Source organism: Lagopus leucura, unplaced genomic scaffold, assembly GCF_019238085.1.
Source record: "Lagopus leucura isolate 7727_CA_CO unplaced genomic scaffold, USGS_WTPT01 Super-Scaffold_100024, whole genome shotgun sequence".
Lineage (NCBI taxonomy): Eukaryota > Metazoa > Chordata > Aves > Galliformes > Phasianidae > Lagopus > Lagopus leucura.
In genome coordinates, this window is record NW_024962276.1 from 5,273,236 (window position 1) to 5,292,449 (window position 19,214).

The 19,214-nt window shown below is 46.4% G+C and overlaps 2 protein-coding genes across 4 annotated transcripts; both read left to right on the plus strand.

Moving 5' to 3' along the window:
- Positions 1 to 267: 267 nt before the first annotated feature.
- Positions 268 to 8,827, plus strand: SERPINF2 (serpin family F member 2). 3 transcript variants are annotated; one of them, XM_042879682.1, is made up of 9 exons: positions 268 to 440; positions 2,469 to 2,532; positions 3,216 to 3,278; positions 4,264 to 4,663; positions 4,953 to 5,096; positions 5,280 to 5,483; positions 6,291 to 6,433; positions 6,987 to 7,191; positions 7,772 to 8,827. In XM_042879682.1, exons 1-9 carry the CDS (start codon positions 430 to 432, stop codon positions 8,095 to 8,097), a joined length of 1,560 nt encoding a protein of 519 aa, XP_042735616.1. In that variant the 5' UTR covers positions 268 to 429; the 3' UTR covers positions 8,098 to 8,827. The 3 variants fall into 3 exon arrangements, with proteins under 3 accessions (XP_042735616.1, XP_042735617.1, XP_042735619.1); XM_042879683.1 differs by lacking the exon at positions 268 to 440 and adding an exon at positions 1,289 to 1,397; XM_042879685.1 differs by lacking the exon at positions 268 to 440 and adding an exon at positions 1,948 to 2,012.
- A 3,179-nt stretch (positions 8,828 to 12,006) lies between these two features.
- SERPINF1 (serpin family F member 1) lies at positions 12,007 to 18,843 on the plus strand. Its single transcript, XM_042879686.1, has 8 exons — positions 12,007 to 12,120; positions 14,655 to 14,740; positions 15,156 to 15,354; positions 15,434 to 15,589; positions 16,350 to 16,553; positions 17,349 to 17,491; positions 17,864 to 18,074; positions 18,431 to 18,843. Exons 2-8 carry the CDS (start codon positions 14,663 to 14,665, stop codon positions 18,688 to 18,690), a joined length of 1,251 nt encoding a protein of 416 aa, XP_042735620.1. The 5' UTR covers positions 12,007 to 12,120; positions 14,655 to 14,662; the 3' UTR covers positions 18,691 to 18,843.
- Positions 18,844 to 19,214: the final 371 nt, after the last annotated feature.

Consider the following 19,214-nt stretch of genomic DNA (forward strand, 5'->3'; position numbering starts at 1 on the left):
CCCTCTTGTTATCAGGGGAGCGGGAAGCTCTTATCTTGAGCAGAGGAGGAGCCTGCCATGATTTGTCCTGAGAGGAGAATGGGGGGCACCCATCCAGCTGCCAGGGAGCTGGGAAGCTGCCCTGTGCTTTCAGGGAGGGGTGTGGTGGTGAGCAGTTGGCCCTGGCTATCCTTCCCCATCCAAGGGAAGCTCCTAGTCCCGTGTTGCCTATTAACCATTTGCAATAGATGTAAATATTGACTTCTAATAAACTCTTTGAAAGAGATGCAGAGAAGTGCGTGTGGGGACGCTGTGTGCAGGGCTAGGTGTGCTGGGGGAGCCCAGGAGCAATGCTGCACAGTGGCTGTAGCTGTGCTTTGGCACCCAAGGCTAAAGCTCTGCATTCAGGCATCGCTTGTGTTCCTGGAGGAGGGATGCTGTGAAGATGCCATGGATGTAAGGTAGGATTTTCCATTGCAAACGATCTGCTTTCCAAAGGGAAGTAGCTCCCCATATTGCAGTGCTACATCCTGGTGTAGTTTCTGGTAGCAGAACACAGATCTGTGCTTTCCATTCCTTTCCAATGCTTGGGGTGTTTGGAAACCGTGAGCCTATCGCACGAAAAGGATCACTGCAAGCACTAAAATCCTCCTTAGGATCACACCGAGGACAAGGCCAGAGCCATATCCCATGCTGGGAGGGGATTACTGTTCTTTCTGCATGCAGCACAAAACCACATACGCCTGGACAGCCCTGCTGGAGTTCTGCCTGGCCCTGAGCCTTTTCCTCTATACAGTGCAGTGCTGTGGGGCCTTGGTTCCTGCTGTGCCCTAGGGAGGCACCAGCTGCTCTCAGATGCCTATGCATGCTGCCTGGGTGTGCTGCTGTGGGGCCTTGGGCACCCAGCATCTGCTGAACACAGAGCCTCGTGTTTGCTGCAGCATCTGGGCCAGAGGGAGGAAGCATCCAAGGCTTTCTGCAATGAAAATTCCAAAACCAGAGAGCCCTGTGGTAGTAAATACCAAGCCCTAGATTTGCACTGGAGTTATGAATAAAAGGGTGCATTCCCAGCACAGGGAGCAGTGGAAAGCAGAGCTGCTGCTAGGAACAGCTGGCATTTCCCATCAGCACAAATGTGATTCAGTGCTGGTAAACTCAAGGTTAACGTTGCCTTGCAATGACAGCATCATAAAGTGTCTCCCCATCCCCAAATACACCACAGGCTCCCTCTCCTGCCCCAAACAAATGTTTAACGGGATGCTGTAAGTCAATATTTGCCTGCCAAATTCTGAAATAGGAGGTGGTGCTGAAGGTCGGCGGGTAGGAGGGCTGGGCTGGGCAGGAGGCTGTGCCCCACACAGAGCTGTGTGTCCAGCTAACAAAGGTGCCAGCTCCAAGGTGGACACCAACAGCCTCAGGTAAGGAGAAACTAAGGAGAATTTGATGGTAAATGGGGGCTCTTCCAATGAGCATTTGTGGTTTTATCAGGGAGAGAGTGAACCTGGCAGAGAGTTAAAGGTTTGGCACCATGGAGGGGGGATAGGGGTGTTTGGAGGGAGTTGTGGCAGCAGGATTTTGGGTGAAGGGGAATTGAAGGTCTCAAGTTTTGCTGCCTCTGCTGGGCAAGCAGTCACAACCCAGTGAGTTGTGGGTTGAAGCTGGGATTGCTTCGGGAGTGAAAAGCAGCCCCAGGAGTTAAGTGGATAGCAGCCATGGCGACGCCTGGGTTTTTGGCATGTAGTGTTTAAGTTAAGGAGAAGATGGGTTATTTCTGTTTGAGCAGGAAAAGTAGTTGGTCAAAGCTGTGGCCAGGGAGTGGGTGGGGTTTCATTGACTGCCCTGGAAGCTCCCACTGTCCCATACTGGAACTGGAGCGCGGGGGTGGGAGAGGCTGGGTTTGCCAGCAAAGGGGGAAGGCAAGTGCTGGGAAGGGGAGGACTTTCTATTCCAGGACCAATTGCTGGTAAATCCCTCTGGTGTCTTTCTTGCCTTCTACCTGCAAAGCCCCTTCCAGGCAGCACTTGCTGAGGCAGGTCAGTAGCTCTTCTCTCCCAGCCAACACGATGCTGTGCCCGCACCTCCATAGTTTGCATAGGGAAGGAGCAGAGGCTCTTGTCCTCTCCCACATGCACAGCGTGTGTAGGACTGATTAGGGAAATACCATTTGCAATCCAGATGAATGAGGGTGTTGGGGTCAGAAGCACAGGTTCCAAGCACCACAGGGTCATGTAAAGAGTCCGGCTGTGGTTACAGCTCTGCTCTGGTGCAGGTCCCTGTTCCTCTCTGATTTCGCTGCCTTGGCATTGGACCCAGCAGTCCTGTGTTGTTTCTGTGCAGCATTGTTCATCTCCTTCTTGCTTTCTGCAAGCTCCTGCGCCAACCTGTTTGGCCAGGTTGATAATTTTCTCCCTGTAGACCTGACTAGGCTCAGCTTGCTGCTGCCAGGCAGCTGGAAATAACTCCTCTCACGGCTGGTCCTTCTGTTCCAGAAATATGGTGTTGCTCTGGGGTCTGTTGCTGCTCTCCCTATCTGCTCTGCACAGTCATCCAAGGGTAAGTTGTTCCCCTCCAGCCATCCTTGGGTTCTCTCCAAGCCAGCATAAGGCAAGGGCAAAGAAATTGTGCTCCAGCCTGCGGGGCAAACACTGCCCAGTGCTTCTGCTGAGTGGTGGAGGAGATTGCTCCTCTGCTGTGGAGTGAGCCTGCACCCCAGCAGGGAAAGCTTTCTCAGGTTTTCCCATCTAGGATTACTCTAGATATCTCCATTACCCAAGTGGATTTCTGCAGAAAATCTTTGGAAACTTGGCTTCAATTGTTTGTAGTGACCGTGACATTCACAGTTTAGCAGGACATTGTTTTAATAACAGCTTTTTTTTTTTTTTTTTCCTCTCTCTCTGTTTTAAACCTGGATCCCTGTCAGATCTGAGATTGCAAAACTGTCTACAGAATACATTATTTTGTACTCTTCTGACCCAGTCTATTTCTAAACAAATCCAGCGCTTGCAGCCTCCCCCAGCTCCTGCTCCTTTCCACGTCCCCTCAGTGGACCCCACAGTCTTCATTTCTGCATCCTAAACTTGCCCCTGTTTTCCTATAGCACCTCAGGACTGCTGCAGCCAGACTGGTGCCAGTTTCTGACCTGGCCCCAGGGAAATGTGTTAGGAGTGAAGGCAGAGTCAGCTGGCTCTGGAAATTCAGAGGAAATATCTGAAAGCTGACTTTGTTTTTCTTTCCAGCTTCCTTTGGCACAAGCTGTTGAGCAACAGCATCTCTCCTCAGACAAAGCTGTGGATCTGAAGGTAAGCAATGACTGGTTCCATCCAAAGGACTTGCTGTTATACTGTGATACTTGCAGTGGTTTTCCAGGATGAGCCCAAGCAGTGCAATTGAGCAGTGTCAGTGCAATAGGAAAGTCCATTTTGTGCACTTCTCTTCCTGCCTCACGCACTGCTGCTCTGCTCCTCTGTGTTGGAAGCTCCAGACGAGGCAGCTGGGCAGCACACGGAGTAAATGTCAGTGTTTGACTGCACAGGGATGGGTAAGTGAAGTATTTCACCTTTGATAAGGGAAGAGGAAGAAATGAGCTAGATATGAGGGTGAGAAGAAGGAAGACTCATAGCTGATGCTACCCATTGTGCCTGGCTCTGATAGTGCAGCGCTCCTGCAGCAAGGGAAAGTCATCCGGATACTGGTGGGAACAGAGAGATCTGATGGAAAAAAAAGAATGTGTTTAAGGGCATACAAAAGTGAGGACAGTAGCAGCAGTGCTGTAGGCTAAAGCTTAGACAACTGGAAAATGAGGAATCTGGAGAGAAAAGGGATGGAATAAACCAGACGAGTCAAGAAGAGACAGATGCCTGGAGGAGGATCTGAGCCAAAAAGGATCAAGGCTGTGACAGCAGCACAGGGTGCTGACCAGTGCATGAGGCAGATCTGCAGTCCCAAAATATGTGAGAAGGTGAAATCAAGGTTGAGGAAGATGAATCTATAAACAGTGAAGCATAGGACAAGTGCTGAGCAGGTGGTGGCTCTTACCCCCACAGCCTGGAGGGGGTCCTGAGGGCAGGAGAGGAGGAACCCCCACTCATGTCCATTTTCCTGGCATAAAAGACGTGGTTTTCCAAAGTCATCGAGGTGCTCTTAACATCAGGGTTAAAAGACGAAGCAAATACTCCATGAGAGCAGAGATGTTATTTTCTCAACCTGTTTAATTATACAGTCAAACCTATTAAGGAGGTAAGACTCCTGTTTTCCCAGTTCTATAACCTCCTCATTTCTCCCCAGAACCTGAAAAGTGATGGAGATGAAGAATCTGCTCTGCCAGGAGCCATCCCAAGCCTGCCAAATGCAAAGCTGGCAGACACCTGGGAGATCTATGGAACATCACCTTCCATCTCCACATCAGCTGAAACTGGGGATGATGAGAGCCCAGGAGATAAAGCCACAGCTGGGGCTGTCAGCTGTCGTGAACAGGAACCCTTTGGGAAAACCATCTCTTCTGAAGAGGAAGGAGAGGATGAAGAGGAAAGCTGTGACATAACTTGGAGGAAGAGCCAGAAGTTAGCGAATGGGCTGATGAGGTTCAGCATTGATCTCCTGAGAGAGGTCCAGCAAGGGTCCAACGGGAACAACGTGATCCTGTCTCCCCTCAGCATCGCCCTTGCTCTGTCTAACCTGGCACTAGGTACTCACTGTAACAGCACTTGTTTCTGCCCTTCCCTGTACCCCTCCCTCCAGATGGAGGCACTGGGAACCAACGTGCAAAGCTCAAATACGTCACCTTCTACTTAATCTCATTCTTGCAGCTTTAATTAGGTACTATTACAACTGAAGCTGCCCTCAGAGGGCTCCTACTTTCACATTTCTCTAATCTCTTGCACGACACAGTATGTCTCTAGAATGAGGCACTCAAATTAATGTCCCTGTTTTCTACTCCATAGGCATGAACTAACAGGGATTTCACTTTGCTTTAGGAGCAGCAAATCAGACAGAGAAGCACCTGCTGGAGGCGATGCACTTGGAATCCATGCCCTGTCTCCACCACATGCTAAGCAGCCTTCGCAGGAGGCTGGCAGCATCCATGCTCAGCCTCGCATCACGTGTGTACCTGCAGAAAGGTGAGAGCTGGCACAGGGCAGCCATGGGGATGCAGGACAAAACTTGGTGACAGTGCAGTGCCATCCTGGGGAGGTCTGTTTCCCTGGGTGCTCTCCCTGGGCAGTGGCATGTCACTGGCTGGCTTACTGAGTGCATTTTTAGAAGGTCTTGTGACTTCCAATGCAATTCTTCCTCTCTGCCAGGATCTGAGGTCAAAGAGAAGTTCCTGGAGGAGTCGGAGAAATTCTATGGGGCAAAGCCTGTGACCCTTTCTGGGAGCAGTGAGGATGACCTCACGGCCATAAACAAGTGGGTAAAGGAGGCAACTAATGGGCAAATACCCACCTTCCTACAGCAGCTCCCTGGAGACACAGTGATGCTGCTGCTCAATGCAATCCATTTCCACGGTGAGCCTTACTTCTCAAGCCTGATCATCTCGAGGAATAGTTAGAAATCTCCTATTTTTTCCCACCAACGCTGTAGCTGCATGGCATCTCCTTTTATTGCTTCCTGATAATCAATCTGCTTGTTCTTTTCTTGTTCATCTGCTGTTCCTCTTACTTTGATTTCTTTACAGTAATGATCCCCAACTGTTTCACAAGTGCTAAAAATGTTACTTGACTGCAGAGCCAGAATACAGCAGGTGGAACCTGTGGTATTTTTGCATCCTGGGTTCAGGATCCCAGACAGCAGCACATCACTGCTCAACTTAACCAAACCAGGTCACGTGCAACCCACTGTGCACCAACCAAACAGCTCAGAGGCAGCTTCTTTGGATTCCTGACTACAGATGGTGGTTGGGCACATCATCCTCTTTTAACTTCCTGAGGGCTGTGCATCAAAACAAAGGCCAAATGCTTCCACGGTAAATCTGCAAATGTTTTTGCTTGGTTTCGAAGCACAAAGGCAACACTCCTCACTTTCTCAAAGCACTTAAACATACATTGCTTATCTCCATAGCCTTCAGTCCCACGCTGGGGCATTAGGATTAATCCTAGTTCCTTTTGTTATTCCATAATACCTCTGGAAGATAAGGGCTTCCAGCTGCTAGGGTTCTTGCAGCCTTGGTACTGCCTTCACTGCTTTCCTACCTGGCCACTTGCTGCTTTGTCTGGGAACTCATGACAGGAAGGGTATCAGCTATGCAGTTCGTAGGTCCTGTTTTCCTGCCCCAAAAGGAAACTTCATTGGATTCTCAACTTGAATTTTGACAGGGTTTTGGAGGAATAAGTTTGATGCGAGTTTCACTGCACCAGATGCATTCCACCTCGATGATAATTTTGTGGTTTCGGTTGAGATGATGAAAGCCCAGCGGTACCCCTTGAGCTGGTTTACACTGGAGTCCCAGGACATTCAGGTGCATGCAGGTTTTGACTGGAATTTCCACTTGCTATTTTATTTCACAGCCTCCAGCTATTCTTTCCAAAAACCAAGTACTTTTTAGCAAGGATAGCACACATAACATTTTAATAAGTATCCTTTGTCCTTACTTCCAGTAAGAACGTTGAATTTCTGCTTTCAGTTCATGGAAAAAAACACAAACAGGTATTCCCACTAAGTGAGAACTAATGGAGTTTTAAAGCTCCGAATTAAAAATGAATGAGGAAATAATGGAAGGAATTCCCCTAAACAATGTGCTGTTGGAATCCTTCGTGATGCAGCTCAAAGTATGGCTATGGTGTCTGTGAGCTTCCATCCTGACACATGTTCCTTCCTTACCAGTCTGTGGCCAAATACTAAAATCTGATGCTGCTATTCCACCAAACCTCCCCCCCTAGAAGAAATTGGACACTTTCCCAGCTGTCCTATATCTAGGTTGGCTCTGTAGACAAATCAGAGTGAATTCAAAGCATCGCTTTCTGGTGTTTCCTTCTTCTTCCATAAATTCTTCTGGTTGGTTTTATTTCCAGGTGGCCAAGTTTCCCTTTAAGGGTAACATGAGTTTTGTGGTCATTGTACCAAACCAGTACAGCTGGAATACCTCTCACGTGCTGGAGAACTTCCCTTATGGACAACTGTGCAGGCTTTTCCCCAAAGAGGTGCCCACCACAGTGAAGATACCCAAAATAAAACTGGATTACCACCTGGAACTCAACAGTGTTCTCAGTCGCATGGGTAAGGCCTCTAACAGGATTTGTGTAGAATGAGTGAATCTGATCAATCTCTGTGGCATATGTTCGCTAGCACTAAAAACTGCCATCCTTGTTTCGAAAGCTGTGCCTCACAGCTTGCTCCAGATAACATCAAAGCCCTTCACATTCCTTATTCCTCTCCTCCTCCTTACTCTTTGCTTGCCTAGCACCAAATGTTTTGCTTCAATGAGATGATACTATAGAGAAGGCAGCATTCACTTCCTTCCCATCTTTACAAGCTTCTCCTATTCGTAGCCAAGACCAACTTCCTGCCATGTGTCAACTTATCTCTTTTTTTTTTTTTCTAATTGCAAAATGGATCCAGAGCATAAAAACTGTCAAGAGAGATTGCAGATCACAAAACTTAGAACTGAGAGCTTACTGAAATGAAACACTGTGCTCTGAGTCCCAGCATGAGAATAAACAGAATTCACTTTGCTTTGCAAGCTGCTTAAAAAGAAATAATAACATGTAACAACAGATGAGGGAACTGCTTTCTTCAGCCAGCTTTGACACGAATCAGAGCTGGTGGGAGAGGTTAACTTAGACTCATTTCTCTGCAGGCCTCCAGGAGCTGTTCATAAGCCCAAATCTACAGAAGATCTCAGATGAGCCTCTCTTTGTGTCCAGCATACAGCATCAATCTGCCATGGAGCTTAAAGAAGATGGGGTGGAAGCCTCTGCTGCTACCAGCGTCATGATATCACGCTCGCTGTCGGCCTTCAACTTAGACCGGCCCTTTATCTTCATTATATTTGAAGAAGAAATGGGCATCCCACTTTTTATAGGCAGTGTAAAGAACCCTAACCCCAGTGCTGCCCCCCAGATAAAAGATCTACAGGACTTACCTGATGCAACAGATGACAACGAGTACCCCATGCCCAAATAAGAGAGGAGCAAAGCCTGTGTTCTGGGACTGCTACTTGACCCTCTGGACCAGCTAAGAGAGGCTTCCTACCACTGGTGATCTCCCTTTGAGGCCACAGAAGGCAATTCCTTGCTTGTTTTCCTTTCCAGATCCCTACAGACCAGTCCTGGGATATCCCATTCCAGCCCTGATGAGCTTTTCTTGGCTGGAGCTTCCCTCTGCTGACCCTGAAAAGCTTGCTTTGCCTCTCAGTCCTGGAAGGGAGATTTCTGTGTCCCCAGACTCTTATTAGAGTCTTCATTAAGCTCTTATTAGAGTCCAGCATAGCCTGAAATCATCATTAGCATCTGGCAGCTTGGACAGCAGCCAGAAATATTAATACGGCTCTTCCTTCCTTGGTTCCTGTGAACATGCCTTCCTCACAGTGTTCCTCTATAAACTGTCTGTTTGTACCCACCTAGGAAATGACCTCTAAATCAAGTGGACTAGTAACCAGTTGTCTTCTCTGGGATGAGTCAGAGCCACTTCAGGCACGAGCTCTTCTCAGACACTGCCTTTTCCCACTCCTTGGCTATTAGGATCTGCTGTGGGAGGGTCTGCAATGAGGGACTCAGTCCCTTTATCTCCAGTCCTGTTCCTGGAAAATAATTCTGGTTTCTTGAGCAATGCTAGATTTTTCAAGGCTTATTTTGTAAAGCATTTTTTAGTAATTTTTATGTTGGCAGAATAATAAAGAGTAAAGCAGAATGCATTTGCTTATGGTGTTGCCTTGAAAGACTCAACAAGGAAAGGGAACAGGCAAGCAACTTGAATAACTGCAAAGATTAGGAGAAGAAAATAGCCTGGGCATGAAAGATACAACGTCAGGAGGGGCCCTGCAAAGGAGCTGCTCTTTGCTATGCTTTGTCACAGAGGATAAGGGAGGCTACGAGGTACAATTGCTAATCAGTGAAGACTGTCAAATAACTGCTAGCTCACTTGCTTGACTCACTTGTTCAGAGCTGGCTCTGCGAAATGGGCAGAATTCCTTGAATTAAGGCACAGCTCCCTGGCTTCTTGTTCTAAGGCAGCTGTGCACAGCTGCAGCAGCCTACCAGGTAGAATTATTGGGAACCCTCCACCCCACAGAGCTAGCCATTACCACTTGAAAACGTTCGGCCAACTCACCATTGCCTGCCATGTTGCAGTTATTTATATGTAACCCTATGGTTGTCCATGGCAGATTCTGCTTCCAGACTCCCTCAGCCTCTGGATGAAAAGTATGGTGCTCTGTTTTTGTGAAATAACAGTTACACAGCACAAGGGCCATCCTTCTGGCAGAGTTTTCCTAACTCGGGAAGTCTGTCTTCCCTCAAAGGAAGGAGCAGAATGCTTCTGGGAGCCTCCGTCCCTGAATAGTCTGCACCATCTGCTGGAATAAGAGAAGGACTGACTCACTAACCATGAATTCCAGGGACGCAGGAGACTTTGGAGAATAAAAAGTACTGGCTCAAAGCTGCAATTACACATTTCTTGTAGTCTAAAAGAGGAAAAATGGCTAAAGATAATGCCCACCCCTGTGACCAATGCAATGACACATCCCCTTCAAAATGAGGGTATAATTATGGGGCCACATAATTCCAACAAGAAAACCCACAAGAATCTAGCTCTACTCCAAAGGCACAGCTCTAGCCCACAGGGTACACTTCAGCTCATTTATTTATACAGATTCATCTGGAACATTCAGAAATACCATCCCATGCCTTGGGTAAGTCTTGCTTTCCTAATGCAAGGTCATTCCACTCTGTTGCACTGCAACCTGTGCGAAAGTGCAAGCCCTCCTTTACACAACTCTGCCCTCCAGTGCCCTTTACTTCTGTAAGGTTTTTTCCCCCTCATTCTCAGGTTCCTGAACAGCTTTGGTTTTTATTTCCTATCTTCCTTCTTTCTGCCATTCCTCCTCCTCCAAGCTATTCTTGTCAAACTATTAATTTCATCTTATTTGTCAGTAAAGCAGCCTCCCATGACTGTGCTTTGGTGCACAAATGATGGGTTACACCAACCTTAAGACTCCACTGACTCTGCAGAAGAGGCACTTTGTAAAATGCAAAGTAATATTAATGTCTCCACTCAGGAATTTCCACTTCGCTTTCCTAAGCCTTCATGTTGACTGAGCTCCATTCTGAAGCAACATGACCAGCACAGAGCATCTGCTCCATAACTCACCTGCACCACCGGCTGAGAATACCAAATAAGCCTGAGTATCTTTAATATTACACAGGTTTTTTCTCACTAAACCAAATTCATATCAATATCAGAGCTTCCACACCGCTGTTCAGGCAGCATATTGTCTGCTCTCTTGAATCCAAAACAACCAACAGTAAAATATTTCTATTGATTTAACAGAACTGATACTTATGTAATGAGAAGCAGGGGATTAACAAATCCACCACTTCAGGGATATGCTTGCTCTACCTGCAGGAATAAAGCTTGCTGTAGGCTATAACATTCTATGCAATCGCTGCTCCAATTTAAATGGTTTTACACCAAGATTTTATTTTAAAAGAAGGGTTTTCATTTGGAGATACACAAAGACACAAAAATGTTCTCTGTGTTCTTCCACAAAATGTATTTTAATACCGAATTTGTATCCAGAAGTGACAAACATCAGAAGTGATCTCCACAGCTCACGCTCTCATCTTCCAGCAGACGATGGAAATCTAACAAGTGCAAACATCTCTGCTGATGCCTTCTCACTGAACAAGCCAAGAAGCAGCTGAGAGCAGAGCTGCTGCTCTTCGTGTCAGAAAGGGTCACCTTTGAAGCACTGGCTAATTGCAAAGCAGGCTTCCTGATTTGCTTTTCCCACTTGCAAAAACAGCTGCTATTGCTCCTCCAAAACCATCCCTTCCTCTTATCTGAGGGACTGTGCAAGGCCAGCGCAAGCATCCATGAGTAACTCCTTGTTACCTCCTAGCAGCAAAGCTGGCAGCCCAAAACGTGTCCCAGTGCAAACCTGGACTGGGGACACTGATGTTACTGCACAATTTGCTTTCAGCATTTCAGAGCAGGCAAACAGCTGTACTGGATCAGGCAGTCACATGCCCATCTCTCCTAGTAGCTAAGGTCAAATGACTGAGGAATAAACCCAAAAAGTAGAACTCAAGACAGAAAAACAACTCTTCTCTCATTGCGTCTCCCAGGTGCTGAGCATGATGTGACGACATCTGACCATCGTTAGACTGCAATCTGTCGTCCATTAATTTATCATTTACTTTCTAAAAATCCATTTATCTTTCATCTTCTTCAATATTGAGGTGCAATGACTTTTACTTATAAGTTCAATACTTATGAGGAAAAAAAACCAAAAAACCTCACTAAAAACATACTGATCTTCATGAGTGCTCCCCATGGCTCCTCTATTATGAAAAATAATGACCTCTGCCTCTTCCCTCCTCCCAGTCACTTATCACTCTATAAGCTCCTGCAACATTCTCTTCATTGACTTCCTTTTTTTCTTTTTAACCAAGCCTACTTTTCTTTTTTGGCCAAAAAAACTTTAAGACACATACATTGATAACTTCTTCACTAGCAACTAGCACTGGGTAGAATCACTTCTCGAGATCTTCCCCTTAGCTGCTTTAAGCTGCAGATGAATCCTGCTTCCCCTTCACAAGCCTCTCCATTAAATCTTTAAACAATGCTGTATTAACAGAGAGAAGAAATTCCCTCATGTGACACGGGGCAGCAGTGAGGGAATAAAAGGCTTTCTCAAACACCGCAGGGAAGAACAGGCTGAACACTTGGCTCAGCCCCACATTTCAGCTGTTAGAAAGCCCTTATCACACAAGGCACATTTGCTTTGGAAAGTTAAGCAAGAGGATCACAGCAAAAGAAAATGGGAGCAGAGCACTTTAAGAGCGCCCTGGGAAGCTGTAACCTGAAGCCTGCTGAAGGCTGGGCTGGGGAGGCAGCAAAAAGCAGATGTGGCTGCGCTGATCCTGCACTGTCCCCGGCTCACACTCACTGGGATCCTGCGGCAGTGGCGGCCGAGAGGAGCCCAAGGTAAGGGGCAGCAGAGGCTGCATGTGCTGCCCACCTCAGCAGCCGGCAGCCAAAGAAGCAGAGGGCACAAGGATGAGGCTGGGGGCTTCTGGGTGGGCGCTGGGGCACAGGTGTCAAAGAGTGGCACTCCCATCAGGTGAGCAGCACCACCAAGGGTTGGGAGCCAGCAGCATCCTTGGGCACTGCTGTGCTTCTGGAGCAGAGGTGTGCTCAGGGAGCGGGCCTCCTTTTTTCCTACCTTGTCTGCCCTGCTAGTACCTGTGTTGCAGCTGGGAAGAGGCTTTTTCTTTTGGCAAAGGTAACAATTTTGGTGGGAGTCAAATCCTCTAGATCTAGTGGTTGCACGATGCTTCAGAAGTAGCCAGTGCTGAGGGGTGGAGCAATCACAGAGAGCAGTGTGAACTCATCAGTGCTACTTCGTAGGACCCCTAAAATCAGAAGTATTTGTAAATGACTTTGAGACTCGTATCACTGTAGAAGGAAAGCAAAACATTTCACTCAGCACCTGCAGGCCTTCACAGATGGACAACTCCCTGGCACAAAATTCCTCCTCAGCTCCTTCATCAACACTTTCTTTCTGTATCTTTCTTACTGTAACATCAGATTCTGCATGCTGTTGCTCCTCTTCTTTCTAAAGGCAGCTACAGATTTTCATAGCACTCCTGAAACCATCCCACCTTTGCTCCACCAAGTTCTTCTCTCTCTGCATTACTGGCTGTGTGCTAAAGGACATGCAAATAGAATCCAGATGTTCAGACTAATTCAAGTGCAAAAAGGCTTTGTCTTTCTAAAATGGAAATTGTTTTTTGGCAAAGTTTGAGAAATACGAAGCTGGTGACAGTGCTGGCAAAAACAGAACAGATCTGCAGAACCAATCTCCGTTGCTGTACTCCCAGGAGCTCAGTATAGTTGGAAGCAGGGATTGTGTTGAGCTTTTTGTTGTTTTTTTTTTTTCCAAGAGAAAAGGTTATGGTCTATGGAAAAGCTTCATCTCCAGACTGGACTGTGCCAAACCTCTTCCTCTTAGCGTGTGAGGACTGCTTGGTGCAGGCATCCTCACAGAGCCCTGGCTGTGACCTGTCTTAGATGCACGCTGAGCCTCTCTGCTTCAGCACGGTGCCTGTTCATTTTAGACCTCTGCAACAATAGAAGCAATCCCAACATTGTACCCACTGTCATACCACCAAATACGTTGGTTTCTTCCAGCATAGTAAATCCTCTTGATAGAGTTGCATTTCCTGTGCCAGAAAAATCTCATCTACTCAACAGCTGGTATAGGAAGAGGCCACAAGATACAAGAGCACAGGGAGAAGAAAGTACTACTTCTATGTTGCACTGTCTAAGCTTATGTGAAAACTTATGATCTCCACTGTGATATGGTTTTCTCCAAGGCAGAACTACCTCTAGAAGAAAAGGGTTTTGGCAGGAAAGAGCAGCAGTGAACGGCCTTTCACTGAAGGAAAGCCTCTGCCTGAGCAGACCAGGTCCTGACCTGTGGCTGTTGTAGCCACGTGGCTTTAAGTTGTATTTCTACCAGTAGGCGTATTGCCTTTATAGCTGCAGTTAATCTGAAACACATGTTCTTTCTGCTGCTTCACTGGATGCCTGGATCACAGGGGTTACTTAAACACAACTCTCTTCCTTTAATTTCTGGGAATCTGTATAAATATTGCTTCAGACCAGCCGCAGCGGCGTCTGTTCTCTGGGGCATGATACTTCTGCAGTAGTTCTGCACCCACAGTGAAACCCTGGCTTACACGCTGCCCTTTGCACCAGCCCTGGCTGGAAGAGTCACATATGCCAGCAATGGAGTGATTCAAAGTGGCTTCTACAGAAGGAACAAGCTTACCAGCTTTGGGTACTTCTCTCTCGCCTCTAAAATACTGAATAAGCCAAGCTCTGACTTTCATCTGTTAGCCAGATTTGGCCCAGCATTAGGGATTTACACACTGCCCTTTCTTCACTGGCTTTTAAGAAAGCTCTTCTTGGTCCTTTATCCAACTGCAAATAAGAAGCAAAGGACTTGTATAGGCTCTATAGCCTTCCAAGTACTTACAGACACAAGAATCATGATGAACTACTGCCTGAGACAGGAACTTGTTTACCAGAACAGTAGATAGTTTTTTGTCTTCTACCTCATTTAACAGTATAGATTTGCTAGCTTCTATATGTTCTGATGTATTTAATTTTTAGCCTAGAACTGAGAAGTTATGATTTAATGCTTTTCTGGACCCTAGCACTCAGTAGCTGCCAGCATCAGTGTGGTTTGGGCCACACACATCTGCTTATGTGTTTAGACACACCCAGGCATGAGTGCTTGCCCAGTTTTGAAGTCCTCAGAGCCAAGGCTGGCTGAATAGTTCAAGCTAGAGAAGAAAACCCAGCAAAAATCAGGTGTGCATTTCACAATCAAGAAGGACAAGCAGCAGCATGTCATCACAGCTCCCATCACAACGAGATACAGCAGCCAGCAGTGGTGGAGATGCATTCCTCTCAGTGTTACTCAAACTAACTGCCATGTTCTTACTCTGTAGGTTCAGGCATGCAGATTCCAGCGATTCTCCTTCTCCTGGGTCTTCTAACGATCCCAAGTAAATCCCAGAACTCACCTACTGGGCAGGTAAGTAGAAGACAGCAACAGAGAATGAGGGAGAGATGCTTGAAGAAGATTATTTAATTTTAGAAAGTCTTAAGGAAGGATTAAGCACCCTCCTCCTAAATTAACTAGGTTTTCATTTAGCAACATAATGAGACTAACTACTGCTTTACGTAGTTAAAGCCACAGTGCTGACATCAGGAGATGACTGTGAGGCAGATACAGTGGATTCCAACCTGAGCACCACCTCCAGCTTTATTGGGACACTTTAAAGTGAAGTCACTATTCCTGCAGTCTCTCTGTATCAGTAAGATCAAGCTAATATTTCTGTGGATTACAGGAGAGTATCCACAGACTGTTTGCCTTTGAAATGCTTAAAGTAACCGTACCTGTTCTTGCAAACTTCAAGTCTAAACACAGTGCTCCCTGTACTTGCTAGAACTCTCCGACCACTGATGGGACTGTTGGTGAGGTTGAGGAGGAAGATCCATTCTATAAGACCCCTGTAAACAAGCTGGCAGCTGCAGTCTCCAACTTTGGCTATGACCTGTACCGCCAGCAATCCAGCCGGACAGCCACTGCCAATGTGTTGCTGTCTCCATTCAGCCTGGCGACTGCTCTCTCTGGTCTCTCACTTGGTGAGTTCCTGCCCCTTTTCCTCACATGCTCTTTGATTTGACAGGCCCTCCTTTATACTGTTGTCCTTCTTGTTGGCAGGGGCTGGAGAACGAACAGAAGATGTGATTTCTCGTGCCCTCTTCTATGATCTACTTAACAAAGCTGAGGTCCACAACACCTACAAGGACCTACTAGGCAGTGTGACCGGGCCAGAGAAGAGCCTGAAAAGTGCCTCCCGTATCATCGTGGAGAAAAGTAAAAGTCCTTTCCCTCCCTCAGAATTTACCTACGTAACTAGCAGCAGGTAGAAAACACTGAACAAGTAACACTACACAAACAGCTTGGCTCTGATATAACGAGCCACAGGAGCACAGTGCATGGAATGTGCTCCTGCTTCAGATAAAGCCTTGGAAAGTTTGTGCACATGCAAATAAATGAGAAGACCAAACATGCACCAAAAGATACTGGTGAGAGCAGCTAGCACGCAGAAGACACAGAAGAAACTCACTATAAGGATTCTGGTTTCCTAGCAGATGCTGCTAACTATCAGGAATCACAAATTACGTTTTCCTATTTGGTGACAGCATTCAGCCAAGTATTCTGTGTTTAGTTCCTTGCAGAAATGTTTGAGATATGCAGTCAACATCTGAAAAAAAAACTAGCAGCTATCTTGTGAAACCAAAATCTAATAGGTTGAGTAAGCTGTGCTCATACAGAAAGCTAGAGAAAGAAGATTGATGCAGGAATAGCTGTACCCAAGCCTTCTGTTCATCTCTCTCTTCTTTACTTTTTAGTACAGAGTTGTTCCATACTCCAGCACGGATGGTTTTAGGATTTGGTTCAGTTTCTTCCTTGCACTGTCAGTCATTCCTTTTGATGGCAGGTTTCAGCATACTCACAGCCACAGATCTCTTTTGAGAGAACTGCTGCTGAGCTTCAGACTGCAATTTGCTGCCTTGAGATCATTTTCACAAGGGCGCTAATTAACTGCAACATCCATCTTTTTGTTTCCCAGGACTGAGGGTGAAATCTACTTTCCACAGCCAGCTAGAGAAGTCCTACAAAATGCGTTTGAGGGCACTAAGTGGCAACACCCAGTTAGACCTCCAGGAAGTCAACAACTGGGTACGGCAGCAGACGAGGGGGAGGATTCTGCGGTTCATGAAAGACATGCCCACAGATGTCAGTATTCTCCTTGCTGGGGCTGCCTACTTCAAGGGTAAGGTGTGCACTTTGTTACAGAGGTCTGTTAAGCACACATTAGAAGATATGTGAAGGAACGACCTCACTGCCAACAGTGAAAATAAAGTGCCAAGGTACCGAATGTAAGAAAGTGATTGAGCACACGTTTAATAAGCAAGAAAAATATTCATGCTACCTGAGCAGAACTAGTCGTCAGCGGAGGAATTATTACTCTTGGGAAGCTGAATCTTGACCTGTTTGCAGTAACAGACCAGAGGAGAAAGCTTAAGCTTGCAAAACTCAATGGCAAAAGATAGAGCATTAACATTTAGGGAAGGCAGAGGTTAAAGGCTGTGCTGAGCCTTACTGTCGCTGTGGAAGGCATGTAGGGAAATACTGGAGGGATGTTCTAGAACACACTCCAAGCCAGCACCTACACAATCCAGTGTCCCAGAGAATTATTGCTTAGAGACAAGGAGCAAAACAAAGGTGGAGAGAGGAGTGCTTTCTGTGCATTGACACAATTGTTATCCTTTAAAATAGTTTTGTCATTACATAAGTAGACATCAACTTCCCAACAGCTACTCCACCCATACACTGGCTTGATTTTTTTATTTCCCATTTAGTCAATTCTCAGATGAAAAGGAGGGGCCTAAGAACGGCAGTAAATCAATAAGCTCAATCAGCCTACTTCCATCTCTATCATTCACTCGTGCCTCAACTTTTAAAGAACAAATACTACATCATACATAAAGCACAGCATTTCTCAGCCGCATATAAGACTAGTTCAACATTCCAGAAAATCTTTCATTTTATCTTTTCAAAAAAACAGGGACTTGGAAAACCAAGTTTGACACCAAGAGGACTGTCCTGAACGACTTCCATCTGGATGAGGACAGAACTGTGAAAGTGTCCATGATGTCAGACCCCAAAGCCATACTGCGATACGGTTTTGACTCAGAGCTCAACTGCAAGGTCAGACAGCAAATATTGCACAAGATCTAAACCTACTGAGGAACAGGCTCAGCTACACTTAGCTGTTAAGCCATTCCACAAGACAGCATCGCTCCACCCATCAGGCTAGTTTTGCAGTCCCTATTTTGAAAGGCAGTTTGTTGATTCTTAGAATATTCTTTCTGCTTTTACATTGCCTAGTGCAGAATTTAAACAGTGCACAGATCCTACTAGCCTGTTTTGGTCTACTTAAAGCTGGGCAAGAGGGGCAGGACACACAACTTTTCAATCTGTGCTTGTTTCAAACAAATCTTTTGCTGTAGTATGAGTTCAAAGAAGGTGCACTGGTCCATGGGTTTTATGTCCCTTTCTTATTTACAACTGGTCTTCCAGATTGCCCAGCTGCCACTGACAGAAGGAGTCAGCGCCATGTTCTTCCTGCCTACGAAGGTGACCCAGAATATGACTCTGATTGAGGAAAGCCTCACTTCTGAGTTTGTTCACGATGTAGACAGGGAGCTGAAGACAGTGCATGCTGTGCTAAGCTTGCCCAAACTGAAGCTGAACTACGAAGAGGCACTTGGCAACACTTTAAAGGAGACAAGTATGTACATCACATTCTCTCTACAGACTGTCAGGTCTGAAAGCAGTAGGCAAGTTGCTTCCTGCTCACAAGGGAATATGATGCTGGTGGGTTATTAGTTAGGTACCACTCTCAGTCTGTACAGACTTCAGCAACAACTAAACCACTTCAGTCCAGGACTCCTCAGCTTTTTATCAGATATTTCCACCAAGCTCATACAGTGTTTCTGAGGTTAAGAGGGAGAAGCACAGTACAAACAGATGTAAGCTTCTCTCTGTTACCTCTGCCTGAACAGCCATGTCCTCCTGGATCACAGCATTAGCAGTGCTGCTTTCCCACCTGCTTTTAGTTAATGGAATTTTCTTTCTTTCCTCCAGGGCTCCAGTCACTTTTCACATCACCTGACTTTACTAAGATTTCTGCCAAACCTATTAAGCTATCTCATGTGCAACACAAGGCAGTTTTGGAGCTTAATGAAGACGGGGAAAAATCCACACCAACTCCTGGGGTGAATGCTGCTCGTCTGACCTTCCCCATAGAGTATCATGTGGACAGACCATTTCTTCTTGTGCTGCGAGATGATACCACTGGAACCCTCCTCTTCATTGGCAAAATCCTGGACCCCAGAAGTGTTTAGATCCCTTCACAGTAATCTGCAGTGGTAGTGCTTGAGTGGAAAGGATGGTACTGGGAGAGATATTGGCTCCCTGCTCTGCTGCACAAAGACACAACTTGCAAATCTTATGCCTTTATGCTGCAATAAAAGAGCTTTTGCTATTACTCTCCACAAGCCCCTGTATTCTCCCTTGAAAGACTGTCCTGTTTATGTCACATACCTTCACGCTCCCATTTTCCCTAGATGGATCCCCAGTGCAGTTCTCTCCTATATACAGACATTACTCTAGTGTATACTGCATCTGCCCCTAACACATCCACCAAGCCGAAGCCAGTTGTTAATCACTGCTGGATCTGCTCTGGTAGCCCTCCAAGTTCTGCAGTGTCCTCTCTTACAGCTCTGAGTTTGCACTTCCCAGCCAGCTGCCTCATCCATCCCAACCATTTATGTTTCGTGCTGACAAGAATGGAAGTCCGTCATTAGAAGAAAAAGGCACTTTGGTCTGGATGACTGAACGTTCATGACCAACAAAATACCAACACGGG

What these genes read in the sequence shown, in the direction of transcription:
- SERPINF2 (XM_042879682.1), top strand. An exon ending in TCTGTCTAACCTGGCACTAG is followed by an intron (nt 4,664 to 4,952) that starts GTACTCACTGTA and finishes ACTTTGCTTTAG; the next exon opens with GAGCAGCAAATCAGACAGAG. An exon ending in CAGTGTTCTCAGTCGCATGG is followed by an intron (nt 7,192 to 7,771) that starts GTAAGGCCTCTA and finishes ATTTCTCTGCAG; the next exon opens with GCCTCCAGGAGCTGTTCATA.
- SERPINF1 (XM_042879686.1), top strand. Translation starts at nt 14,663, where the DNA reads ATGCAGATTCCAGCGATTCTCCTTCTCCTGGGTCTTCTAACGATCCCA. An exon ending in CCGTATCATCGTGGAGAAAA is followed by an intron (nt 15,590 to 16,349) that starts GTAAAAGTCCTT and finishes TTTGTTTCCCAG; the next exon opens with GACTGAGGGTGAAATCTACT. An exon ending in CAACACTTTAAAGGAGACAA is followed by an intron (nt 18,075 to 18,430) that starts GTATGTACATCA and finishes TCTTTCCTCCAG; the next exon opens with GGCTCCAGTCACTTTTCACA.